The sequence below is a fragment of the Scyliorhinus canicula genome, chromosome 1 (assembly GCF_902713615.1).
Source record: "Scyliorhinus canicula chromosome 1, sScyCan1.1, whole genome shotgun sequence".
In the NCBI taxonomy this organism is placed as follows: Eukaryota; Metazoa; Chordata; class Chondrichthyes; order Carcharhiniformes; family Scyliorhinidae; genus Scyliorhinus; species Scyliorhinus canicula.
Window position 1 is genome coordinate 302182467 of NC_052146.1, and position 13468 is coordinate 302195934.

The 13468-nt window shown below is 42.9% G+C and overlaps 1 protein-coding gene across 2 annotated transcripts in view; it reads left to right on the plus strand.

The window, feature by feature from the left end:
• vta1 (vesicle (multivesicular body) trafficking 1) overlaps window positions 1-13256 on the plus strand; it is a 172061-nt gene extending 158805 nt beyond the window's left edge. For both annotated transcript variants that reach the window (XM_038816597.1, XM_038816588.1), the window contains one exon: window positions 11750-13256. In XM_038816597.1, coding sequence (XP_038672525.1) covers window positions 11750-11895 — 146 coding nt within the window. In that variant the 3' untranslated portion in view covers window positions 11896-13256. The remainder of the gene's footprint in view (window positions 1-11749) is intronic.
• Window positions 13257-13468: the final 212 nt, after the last annotated feature.

Consider the following 13468-nt stretch of genomic DNA (forward strand, 5'->3'; position numbering starts at 1 on the left):
CTAAATTGTCATTATCTGGCCTTAACAAATAAATATTCTGTGGTGAGAAAATCTACAACTCCCATTTATTTAACTCATTTAACATTCTCCTTCTGTCTTCAGCTACCATACCCTAAAAGAGCTTTCCTGACCATGGACTCCATGTTAATTTTGCTCCAGAGGCATGGATCATTTTCATTGATGGACATTCATCCAGTTTGTTCTTTGTGTACCTCAATCCCTTTTGCCATCGATCTTTCCCATCAGCATCAAACTATTTAGATCATGATTTCTTATTGCGGCCCAAGAGATTCCAACTCTCCGTGATCTTGGTCAGCAGAGTTCCTTTGGTCTCAGATTTCGCCTGTATCTCTTCATTGTGTGACTTGTCCAAAATATCTTCATTATTGACCTAATAAACAAAACACTGCTGCCTTGATTCTTTCCTGCATGGCTTGGATTTGGATTTGTTTATTGTCACGTGTACCAAGGCACAGTGAAATGTATTTTTCTGCGAGCAGCTCAACAGATCATTAAGTACATGGAAAGTACAGGAAATAAAAGAAAATACATAATAGAGCAACACAAGTTAATTAGATAACACCGGCGTCGAGTGAAGCATACAGGGGTATAGTGTTATTCAGGTCAGTCCATAAGAGGGTCGTTTAGGAGTCTGGTAACAGTGGGGAAGAAGTTGTTTTTGAGTCTGTTCGTGATCGTGATCTGTTCGCTTCAATGATCCTTCAACACTCGCTTCAAATGAGCATTATCAAATAAAATTTGACACCGGGTCTCAGAAGGTGATGTCACAGAATCACAGAATTTACAGTAAATAAGGAGGCTTTTCGGCCCATCGAGTCTGCACCGGCCTTGGAAAGAGCACCCTATCTAAGCCCGCACCTCCAACCTATCCCCACACTTCCACCCTTTCCCCGTAACCCCACCTTACCTTTTTTGGACACCAAGGGAAATTTAGCATAGCCAACCCACTTACCCCGACACATCTTTGGACTGTGGGAGGAAACCGTAGCACCCGGAGGAAACCCACGCAGATCAGAGCAGATCACCAAAAGCTTGGTCAAAGGCGGTAGGTTTTAAAGGAGGAAAGGGAGGTGGAGAAGAGGAGGGATGGAATTCTAGAGTTCAAGGCTAAGGCAGTTGACGACACAGCTGACATTAGCGGAGTGATCAAAATCAAAGATGCGCAAAAGGGCAGAAATAGAGAAACGGAGATTGTGTTCTCTACTCAAGGAGATTACAGAGATGGGAAGGAGGCAAGGCCATGGAGTGATTTTAACACAAAAGATGATTATTTTAAATTGAATCCTTATAAGTCAATAGGCGCAGGGATTCTTCTGTAAATTTGTTTTGAGAATTTATTTCCTTTCTGTACTGTGGTTCCACAGTTCAGAGAGAGTGCTGTGTTTCTTGGATCACTGGGGAAATGCAGTAATGTGTAAGAAATGAGTAAGAAGTTTGAGTCATCAGCTTAATGCTTTATTTCACATGTCATGAAAGGGGCTCAATTATGTATAGGAAAGTAGCTGCACAGGACATGACCATTGTATAAAGTAAGAAATTCTTGAACCTTTTTCTTCTCGCTTCCACACCAATCTGGACTCTGGTTTTAAACCTCTTGCATTGATTGCAGAATTCTAAAATCTTCACAGCCTTGTTTTTTTTTAGCACTGTTTGACAAAGAGCAGGGTGTTCACCCAATATCCTGGCCAGCATTCCTACGTCAGCCAACAGCGCGCCCACATGTTGCTGCTTGTGAGGGTCTTGCTGTTCGGATGAAAGTGTCCTTGCATTTACCGGTAATAATAATAATAATCACTTATTGTCACGAGTAGGCTTCAATTAAGTTACTGTGAAAAGCCCCCAGTCGCCACATTCTGCCGTCTGTTTGGGAAGGCCGGTACAGGAATTGAACCCGAGCAGCTGGCAATGTTCTGCATTGCAAGCCAGCTGTTTAGCCCACTGTGCTAAACCAGCCCTGTAGAACAAGTACCGTATATACTCGCGTATCATGCGACTTTTGAAGACCTAAATTGTAACCTAAATTTGGGGGGTTGCATGATACGCGAGATACAAAATTCGCGGGTGTTTTACTTGCTGTTTTTTCTGATGGGAAGATGTTCAGCCACTTGACGTTTCCATTCATAAAAACATTCACTGAACATCTTCCCATCAGAAAAAACGGCAAGTAAAACACCCGCAAATTCTGTGAATACTACCCTTCAGATTTTTTTTTTTTTTTAATAATTTTTATTGAAAGAATTTTTTACATGAAGATATTTACCCCAACTAACTATAAAATATTACAAAATATTCCCTCTTAACAAATATCCCCCCCCCCGCCCGAACTCGCGCGCGCGTTGTCCCTCCCCCTCCCCCAAAAACAAACAAAGCAGCAATCAACATCAAACATGAACTGCGAGCAAATTTGCCCGCATTTCAACCGTAAATAACCCACCACAACCGTTGTTGCCTCCCCCCCCCCCCACCCCCCCCCCGGGTTGCTGCTGCTGCGACCTCTGTACCCTATCTCTGAGCCAAAAAGTCGAGGAAAGGCTGCCACCGCCTGAAGAACCCTTGTACCGACCCTCTCAGGGCGAATTTGACCCTTTCCAACTGAATAAAGCTTGCCATGTCATTAATCCAAGTTTCCACGCTTGGAGGCCTCGCGTCCTTCCACTGTATTAGTATCCTTCTTCGAGCAACTAGGGACGCAAAGGCCAGTACTCCGGCCTCTCTCGCCTCCTGTACCCCCGGCTCCACCCCAACCCCAAAGATCGCAAGTCCCCATCCTGGTTTGACCCTGGATCCCACCACCCTCGACACCGTCCTTGCCACCCCCTTCCAGAACTCCTCCAGTGCCGGACATGCCCAAAACATATGGACATGGTTCGCTGGACTTCCCGAACACCTGACACATCTGTCCTCACCCCCAAAGAACCGACTCATCCTTGTCCCCGTCATATGGGCTCTATGTAGCACCTTAAATTGAATGAGGCTAAGCCTCGCACACGAGGAGGAAGAATTAACCCTCTCCAGGGCATCAGCCCATGTCCCATCCTCTATCTGTTCTCCCAGCTCCCCCTCCCACTTGGCTTTCAGCTCCTCTACTGATGCCTCCTCCGCCTCCTGCATTACTTTGTAGATGTCCGATATCCTCCCCCCTCCGACCCAGACCCCCGAGAGCACCCTATCACTCGCCCCCCTACTGGGGAGCAAGGGAAACCCTTCCACCTGGCGTCTAGCAAATGTCTTCACCTGCAAATGTCTAAACATGTTTCCCGGGGGGAGCCCGAATTTCTCCTCCAGCTCTCTCAGGCTCGCAAACCTCCCATCTACAAACAGATCCTTCAGCTGCCTGATGCCCACCCTGTGCCAGCTCTGAAATCCCCCGTCCATGTTCCCCGGGATGAATCTATGGTTCCCTCTTAACGGTGCCTCCATCAGACCTCCCACTTCCCCCCTGTGTCGCCTCCACTGCCCCCAGATCTTGAGGGTGGCCGCCACCACCGGGCTCGTGGTGTACCTCGTGGGAGGGAGCGGCCATGGCGCCGTTACTAGGGCCCCCAGGCTTATGTTTACCCTTCAGATTTTGACCACAGCATTCTGATGGGAAGATGTTCAGCCACTTGACGTTTCCATTCATGTTTTTATGAATGGAAACATCAAGTGGCTGAACATCTTCCCATCAGAATGCTGTGGTCAAAATCTGAAGAGTAGTATTCACAGAATTCGCGGGTGTTTTACTTGCCGTTTTTATGAATGGAAACGTCAAGTGGCAGAATGACGCTAGTAAAGCCAGCTGGAAAGCTGTTCGATTCGCGAACAGCTTTCACAACAGAATCCACTCTGCAGAATCCACAGACAATGATACCATTTGGAAGTTTTAGTTTGGGCATTAATTTCCAAAAAAGTGACTCGCATGATACATGAGATATAGCATAAAATCATGTTTTGGGGACGAAAATTTAGGGGTCGCATGATATGCGAGATCGCATGATACGCGAATATATACGGTAGTTTCCAAGAACTTTGAGAATTGGAAGTACAGGTTGAGATGTTGTGTTACCATCCCAGTTGATGCTATTTAACATCCAGTAACTTGAGTTCCACGTTTAAAAGTATCCCAACAGATAATTATAAATCAGCATCCAGTTTTCTCCACGTTTTGAAATCCCTCACTTTTGTTACAAAGCCAGTTGATGTTATAACCAGACGGGAAAATCCCATCAAAAGACCAAAACTTTTTTTTTTAAACGTGGAGGAAAAGAATCAAAGGACTGCTAATTAGTTTTAATAACAAGAAAAAACATTTGTTGAACATGAAAAGTTGGATTATTACACAATACTCCTTTACTATCCCCTTATCTTAGAATTTACTCTTAGGTTTTAGGATTAACACTGATTAACACTGAAAGTGCATCTTAATCTAATATGGTCACATTAAACACACAAAATGACTGTGGGCAGATACACTCTCCATGCAGAGCACAAGATGACTGGCAAAATACACTACATGCTGAACTCCAAGTGATGTTTGTGGATGTCTCTTCAGAATCCCCCCAAGATGATTGTCACATGAGTTTCCAAACTCCACACCCAAAACCATGATTTAAAATCATCTCCTAATACCTCTTCCAGGGATAATTGAAATCCCTCATGGTTATTATTCTACGTTTGTTACTCATTGCCCTAATTTGTTTGCATTCATTCTTCCACCTCCCTTTCATTATTGGTTTGTAGACTACACCGATTAGCTATAGCACAGTGGTTAGTATTGTTTCTTCATGGCACCTGTGTTCGATTCCTGGCTTGGGTCATTGTCTCCTGTGTGGAATCTGCAGGTTCCCCCGTGTCTGCGTGGGTTTCCTCCAGGTGCTCCGGTTTCCTCCCACAGTCCAAAGATGTGCAGGTTAGGTGGATTGACCATGCTAAATTGTCCAAAAAGGTTGGGTGGAGATGTGGGCTTAAGTAGGGTGCTCTTTCCCAGGGCCGGTGCAGACTTGATGGGCCGAATAGCCTCCTTCTGCACTGTAAATTATATGATATATGATATTGCTATCCCTTAACAGTAGCGGTTTACTATCCGAAATCCAGATCATGTTTTCCAAATTACACTTTTAAACAAAGCTTCCGCTCTACTTTTAACAGCGAATCCAGTCCAGGATTTCACACCAACCCTTGAAGGGTTCGTTGGCTTGACTACTGTGCAAACTGCTCACAATTGCTTTAACTTTCGATTTCCGGATTATATTAAAATGGCATGATAAGTTTGTTTTACCTTTGAAGGCTGTTGACCCATTTTAATTCTGGTTACTGCAATTGTCTCTAACTCGGAACACTTTTTTTTACTCTTCCTTGAATTCTTCTGAGCAATATTTTGCTCTCTGTTTGGGTAACTCTAGTCGTCTTAAACACTAGCACAATTCCCTGGTTATCTGGATGGTATCCTATACTTTAGGAAGCCTGGCTCTTTGCAGCTCCTGTGCTATCCAGTCTTTCTTTAGGCAGAGTTGAGAGATATTCACTCCCTGAGATCCTGTCACCAACTGCAATCAAATTGGCTAAACTAAAACTTAAAATCTTCTCTATCTTAGGAGGCCCCAATTGCTAAACGATACTGCATATATCTGCTGGCCCACCTATTTACTCTTCACTTTGAAACTAACCCCTACATATCCAGCATGAATCTATTGGTTTTACCCTTTCAGATAAAGAAACATTAAATTGAACATACTTAAAACTATACCTTATTTCTGATGTTTACCAATGCAAATATGAATCCCTTAAACCTAATTTTGTTTTCCTAACATTTGTGTCAATGAGTCTCAATAAAAATTGTCTATGTGTTACCTTGTAATAATCTTTTTTTTGTCACAAGCAGACATACATTCACACTGCAATATATTGTTAATGAAAGAAAAGCTTCTTGTAAGCTGTTTTGTTGTGTTAACGTCCGTAATTTTACAAAAACTCACATATAATAACAGCCTCTGCAGAAACTAATGGTCCACTTGGTCTTGTAAGGGACGAAATACTTCATGCTCAGCATCAGGAATTGGGCTGGGAACCTGGGTATTGATGAAATTTTGTATGTTGGGGGTGCAAGAACATTAGTTAATTAATTGTCACATTTATCGCAAACTAGCAACTGTGTGGAACTTCCTGAAGGTTTGTCCATTCTAATCATTGCTGTCCAGGGCAATTTTACAGTCTTCGGAGAGGCCGAAGGGTGATTCTTTTGATATTCTCAGGTTTGATGTGCTGCTTGTATTACACCCTGGCCTGCCATAATGATCAAAATCACAGGTTAGATTCAGATCAGGAAGATCAGTTGACTGGAAAATGCAAATAAGCATCAAAGTGACCCTGAAATGTTGCTTGTTTTCTGAGGATCTGAGATTTGAGGAGCGACTGTAATGAATGCAGGATTTTAGATATATTGGATTATAATTATCAATGGAATAAAGGTTAAAAGCCTGGGTTAGAGTGTGTTTGACTGCTGAAGTCATATTTTTACAAGAATCTTGGTTTGAAAGACAACAAAGGTTTTAGGAGCCAAAGGTGCAATTAACCATTGTAAAAAAGCTTGGGCTGATGCAAATTTGTTTTGATTAAGGGGATTCTGTGGGGAGTTGACTAGTTTCCAGCTTGGTGAGATGATGACATTGCTGGGTGGAGCTAAGGCATTTGGCACTTTGAGAAAGCATTTTTCAGTTGAGTTCTGATCTGGCTGAAGCTGAGACCAAGTAAGGCAATTTGTTCTCGCTGTGGGTTAGTTAAAAGAGATTAAATTATTTAAAGCAGGAGAGACTTGTCTGTAGACATGGAGGAGCTGAAACAAGCCAGTTACAACAGCTTTTCATAGAATCATACAATCTAAGGCCAATCAAAAAGCCCATCTAAGCTAACCCCATTTGCCTGCATTTGGCCCATATCCCTCCAAACCTTTCCTATTCATGTATCTGTCCAAATGCCTTTTAAATGTTGTCTATGTCCCTATCTCAGCCACTTACTCCGGCAGCTCATTCCATATACATGCGGTATGTATTTTTGTGTTAAAAAAAAAAAAAATTGCTCCTCAGGTTCCTATAATTCTTTCCCATCAACTTAAACTTATGCCCACTAGTTGTTGATTCCCTAACCTTGGGAAAAAGACCGAGTGCATTCACCCGATCCATGCCTCTTATGATCTTATTCACCTCTATACGATCACCCTCAGTCTCCTACGTTCCAAAGATAAAAGTCCCGGTCTGACCAATCTCTCCCTATAACTCAGCCCTTTGAGTCTTGGCAACATCCTTGTAAATCACTTCTGCACTCTCTCCAGGTTAATAACATCTTTCCTATAGCAAGGTGACCAAATCTGAACACAATACTCCAGTACAATGTCCTGTACAACTGCAACATAACTTCTCAACTTCTGTACTCAATGTCCTGACTGATGAAGGCCACTAATCCAAATGTCACTGCCCTATCTACCTATGACTCCACCTTTAGAGAACCATGCACCTGAACTCCAAGGTCCCACTGTTCCATGATAAAGTCCTACCATTCACCGTGAAAGCCCTACCTTGATTTGACTTTCCAAAGTGCAACACCTCACACTTGTCTGTGTTGAACACCATTTCCCATTTCTCGGCCCACTTCCCCAGCTGATCAAGACCCTGCTGCAATTTTTGATAACCTTCCTCACTGTCTACAATACTACCTATTTTACTACCAATACTCTCTTGAGTTTGCAGATGACACTAAAATGACAACTGCCTTGTACATTCTGATCCAAATCGTTGATCTAGATAACAAACAGCAATGGGTCCAACACTGATCCCTGAGGCACACCACTCGACACAAGCCTCCAGTCCCACAAGCGTCCATCCACCATTACCCTCTGCTTCCCCCCATCAAGCCAATTGTATATCCAATTTGCTCTCCATGGATTCCATGTGACCTAACCTTCTAGATCAGCCTACCATGAGGAACTTTATCAAAGGCCTTACTGAAGTCCATATAGACTACATCTACTGCCTTGCCCTCATCTACCTTCCTGGTCACTTCAAAGAACTCTAGCAAATGTGTAAGGCATGATCTCCCATGCACAAAGCCCAGCTGACTACTCCTAATCAAACCCTGTCTTTCCACATGGCTGTATATCTTATTGCTCAGAATCCTCTCTAGTAACTTACCCACCTCAGATATGCGGCTTACCGGTCTATAATTCCCAGGGTTTTCTTTGCAGCTCTTCTTAAATAAGTGCACAACATTTGCTACCCTCCAGTCTTCTGGTACCTCACCCGTGGCTAATTGATGATGCAGATATCTCAGCCAGATCTCCCACAATTTTGCCTCTAGCCTCGCGTAGTGTTCTTGAATATACCTGGTCAGGGCCAGGAGATTTATCCACCTTCATATGTTTTAATACGTCCATCACCTGAATGAAGACATGCAGCCAGAGTTTCTGGGATTCGGACCAGAGTCAGATCTGTTCTGGAAAGCAGTGTCAAGAGATCTCTTTCTCAAAGAATAACTCTGCAAAGCAAGTATTCTTCTGCGCCATTGGTATTTAAGGTGGATTGAGAGCTGAGATGGTTTATTTTCTTGTTGTTTAAGTGGGAATAAAGATAGAAATTATGGGTATTTATTCACTGTGTTGAGTAGTATTGTTTAAAGGGTAATTATAAGCTATTTTCAGGTGTAATAAAGTTATTTTGATACTGTGTTGGTAATAAAGTTTTTTTGATATACCATATCCCTATTTATTTGGGTAATCACTCCTGGAGTGAAGTAGCCTTTTCTCACAGTCTTACAAAATTATAATATAACATTTTTTGGTCCGATATCCTAACCATTGTTGTGGTCTGGTCTGGAATCGTAATACAACTGATCCACTCCTGTGGTGATGCCTTAGTATGATAGGTAGGAGATGCAGGTCACGTTGTGCCAAGCTCCGATGATGATCCATCATTGACCAAAAGGGGTGTCCTTTGGGAATACTTGGTTTTAAGTTCACTCGGTTTCCAAGGAAAAAGATTCCACGCTTATTTTTGAAGGTATTAAAATATTAGGAGCTTCAGAGAATTCAGCCATCTTTCCACCAAAGCCGAAAGAGGCTATTCATTTCTTCAGTGACGTTGGCCAAGTTCACGATGCTCCAGCATCTCCAAGCCACAGTGTAGGCACCTACCCAAAAGGTAGAGGGCATAATGCAAAGTAACAGAAACCTTTTAAACATGGTTCACCTTGTCATTCAGTCTTGCCAAGATATGTGGGGAATGATAGTGTAAGAATGCATAGGGAGGATTGAGATGGTAATCTGGAAAAAGACTTCAGCTGCTTTATCTAGGAAGAGTAATGGATACAGGGAGTGAAGTCAAGGCTGGAATCTAATTGAGGAGTTCCAATCTATGTTATTGTTTGTGTGACAAAGGAGAAATTGAGTGCCCACTTTGACTTCAGTAAAGTTAACTGATACTTGGTTTACTTGTCTGGGATAACCTATATTCTAAATTAAATAACTTTGTCACGGTGGCTCCTGGCATCTTTTTCTGCGCAAATATGTCCAGTGCTGTTTCCTTAAAGGCAGGCAGATAAATTATGCACAAAACCTGAAGTACATGGGACTGAGTTATGAAAATGCAATTGCTTTGAGGATTCTGGTCCAAGAAGGAAAGCATTGAACTCACCCTGGTGTGTTTTTGTGATGTAATTACTGTGACTTTGTGGTGAGGAGCTAACACTCTCTCATGCCCCCGGCCATAAAACGAGCACTCCCACATTAACTATCCATTTGCCTTCTAATTGTTTGCAGAGTGTTGCTGATGCAAAATGGCTGTTCCCTCTGCCACGGAGCAAACAGCTGCATTTGTGGTTTGGTGTAATAAAGTGCTTTGCAAATGCAAGTATTTCTCTTTGTATTGCAGCAATAAATTCAGTCTTGTTCTGTATTCTGATTGTAGCTTAGTGAAGTCAGTTCCCGCACATTTGAAGCCATCGTTGAAGCAGATCCGTGTGGGTGTCGGGTCTGTTTTAAGTTGCTTTTAAATATTGGCTCTCACTGTTTGTTCTAATTGCCCAGCCCATTGTACGTAACATTAGACCCAGTGCCAGGGCAACTGGTGAAATACATAAATGGCTTTTTTCAGCATTTTCTCACAACAGCGCAGTGAACAATAATTTGAGCTGGGACATTTTTGCAGCCATTTCATGGAGTTCACTGATAGCATTGTCATTGGAATTTCCCCTATTTTCTCCGTTAATCTCCAAGTCATTAATAAATAGCATCAAAAAGCACAGAAGGAGGTTATTCAGCTCATTGTGCCGGTATGGGTTCTTCTAAAGTGCTATACAATTAGCCAAAAGACCCTATTCCTTCCCCATAGCCAAGAAAAATTTTCCTTTTCAAGTAGAAATCCGGTATCCTTTTGAAAGTTATTGAATCTGCTTTCACCACCTTTCAGGCAATGTTCCAGATCATCATAACCCACTAAATTAATAATATTCTCCCTTCTTGTTCATTTGTTATCTTAAATAACACAGTGATTATTACAGCACAGAAGAAGGCCATTTGGCCCAACATGTCAGTGCTGTCTTTCTGCAAGAGTAGCTTGGCTAACCTCACTCACAGTCCTTTTTTGTTTTGTAGCCCTGCATTTTTTTTTTGTCTTCAGGTGCTTATCTAGCTTACCTTTAAATCTGCTTCCACGACACTCTCAGACAGTGCATTCCAGATCCTAACCACTCGCTGTGTGAATCTTTCCACCACACTGTCAGACAGTGCATCCAGATCCTAACCACTCGCTGTGTGAATCTGTCTCCACCACACTGTCAGACAGTGCATTCCAGGACCTAACCACTCGCTGTGTGAATCTGTCTCCACCACACTCTCAGACAGTGCGTTCCAGATCCTAACCACTCGCTGTGTGAATCTTTCCACCACACTGTCAGACAGTGCATCCAGATCCTAACCACTCGCTGTGTGAATCTGTCTCCACCACACTGTCAGACAGTGCATTCCAGGACCTAACCACTCGCTGTGTGAATCTGTCTCCACCACACTGTCAGACAGTGCATTCCAGATCCTAACCACTCGCTGTGTGAATCTGTCTCCACCACACTCTCCGACAGTGCATTCCAGAGCCTAACTACTGGCTGTGTGAATCTGCTTCCTCACAATTTACAACGCTTGCCAGCTTTGTATCATCCTCGTTTTTGATGTTGTGCCCTGCACATATATCTAGAAAATCATTGGTCCTCATACTAACCACTGAATAACCTTCCTCCGATCTGAAAAAAGTGTCTACCACTGTTGTCTGTTTCCTGTTATTCAGTCCACTATGTAACCAAAGTGACACTGTCCCTTTGCTTCCACGGGATTCAACTCTCGGGGCACTTCTTTTTGGAAGTCATTGTACACCACATCAATCGCCCTCCTCTCTGTTACCTCATCAAAAAAATCTCAAATCAGTTGAATTAAACATGATTTGCCTTTTTACAAATCTTGCTGGCTTTCTTTAATTAATCCACATTTGTCAAAGTGACTGTTAATTCTGTTTTAGATTAGAGTTCCTGGAAGCTTGTCCAACCCAGAGGTTAAATTGACTTGTCTTTAGTTGCTGGTTTTATCCTTTTTTTAAACAAGTCTGCACTGTTTGCAATTTTCTCCCATCTATACTATCAAAACAGACCACAATTTCGAACACCCCTCGGAAATGTCCTTTTGACTACCTTACTGACGTTAACATTTTCTCCACAGGTGAGGTTCGCCTGACCCCGGAGGACTACGCCAGGGCTCAGAAGTACTGCAAGTACGCCGGCAGTGCCCTACAGTATGAAGACGTAGGGACAGCTGTGCAGAATCTCCAGAAGGCTCTCCAGTTGCTCACCACGGGGAGGGAATGAGCCCCTTTCCTGCAGTGCCCACACATAACTTGTGTCCTCTTCACTGGTCGAAAGAACTAACCAGTCCGTGTCTCCACTCCGCCCTTGCATAGCAAAAGGCCCTGTTGTTTCCCTATCGGCGTCCCACGTACTTTGATATGCAGATCGCGTTGCATTTTTTCTACCTGAAAGGAAAGGAGAGATGCTTTGGGTGCCAGGTGTGAATATTAATGGCTTGAATTTCATTGCTAAGGTTTTTTTTAAAAAGGCACTTGTGATGGCAACACTAAAGAAATGTGCATCGAGTTCTTAATTCTGCTGCTATTTCAGTGAGGTAGCTGACTGTATATGGATATTGCAACAATTTAATGCGAGATAGCATTCCATTTCATGGCACCCAGGGGGTTAGGTGTGTAATGTTTTGCGATCCTACGTATGCTCATTCAACAGTAGAACACAAATCACACACCAGTTTCACCCCGCTTCTCCCTCCCACTTCCCCTACGCAAACCCATTGTGGTCCGGGTGGGTCAAGCCCACAGCCGTATATTATGCAATTTGGTTTGACTGTTGAGTGCAGCACATTTCTCAGGCTTCAGGTAGCCCATCATCCTCTTTTACAAGGACAAAATTGGCCACCTCAGCAAGCAGTGGAAAGTGACAGCATTGCTGAGTTTCCAGCCCAAGTTCTTCCGTGTGAATGTTTGAGGGAGTGGGGGCATGATTTGTGGACAGTCGTTGTTGAAGCAGATCTTAGATGCACAATGCATACCCTGCCAAACCCCCTGGTGCCAATAAGCAGTACCTTCCACTGACTCCCAGTGTCTCCCAAATGAATGTTCTATCCAAAATATCCGATCAGAGGAGTAATGTAGCTTTTGAGCTAATATAACCAGTTGCCAGAAGAGAGGTCCAACTTGCATAGAGAAGTGTCATTAAGCATTCTGTCTTGTAATAAATAACTGTGTATCTGACTGTTGCTCTTTTTCTCTGGGATTTGAGGTGAGATAAATTGCACTGTGTATTAAGTTTGTGTGTGTGTGTGTGTGACTGAGGCGAGAATTATCCTTCATAAATTATTTGCGAAGTGGAAAAAGCCCACTGCAACATGGAGTCAAAACATTGCATAATATGTTTGCCATGACATAATTTTCGTTTTTTTGGGCTTGACAACGTAACAGTACTAATCAAGAATCACCTTTTTTTCTGGAGGAGCTCTCAAAAGAAACTAAACACATCAGTGAATGCATCCGCTTCCCTTTGGCAGCACGATCCTGTGGGCCTGTTTTGTGACTGCCATGAAATACTCCCACACAGGCACTTTTTGTTACTTGTACTGATCAAACTATAACAGAAATAAAAGATGTGCATTTGATCTGTCACTTTATTGCACTGTGCCATCCTTTGCATTGAGCAATTCACCCTGCAATGCGGAACCTGTCTGCATTGCCTATCTTTCACTATTTCTTGACATATGCTATCTCTGTATTCGCAAAATTGATCACGTCCCAAGTATATTAGTCAGGGACCAATTTTTCATTACTATTAGCTGTGACAGTGTGGCCCATTGGAGCAAGTGAGTACGCGAACATGG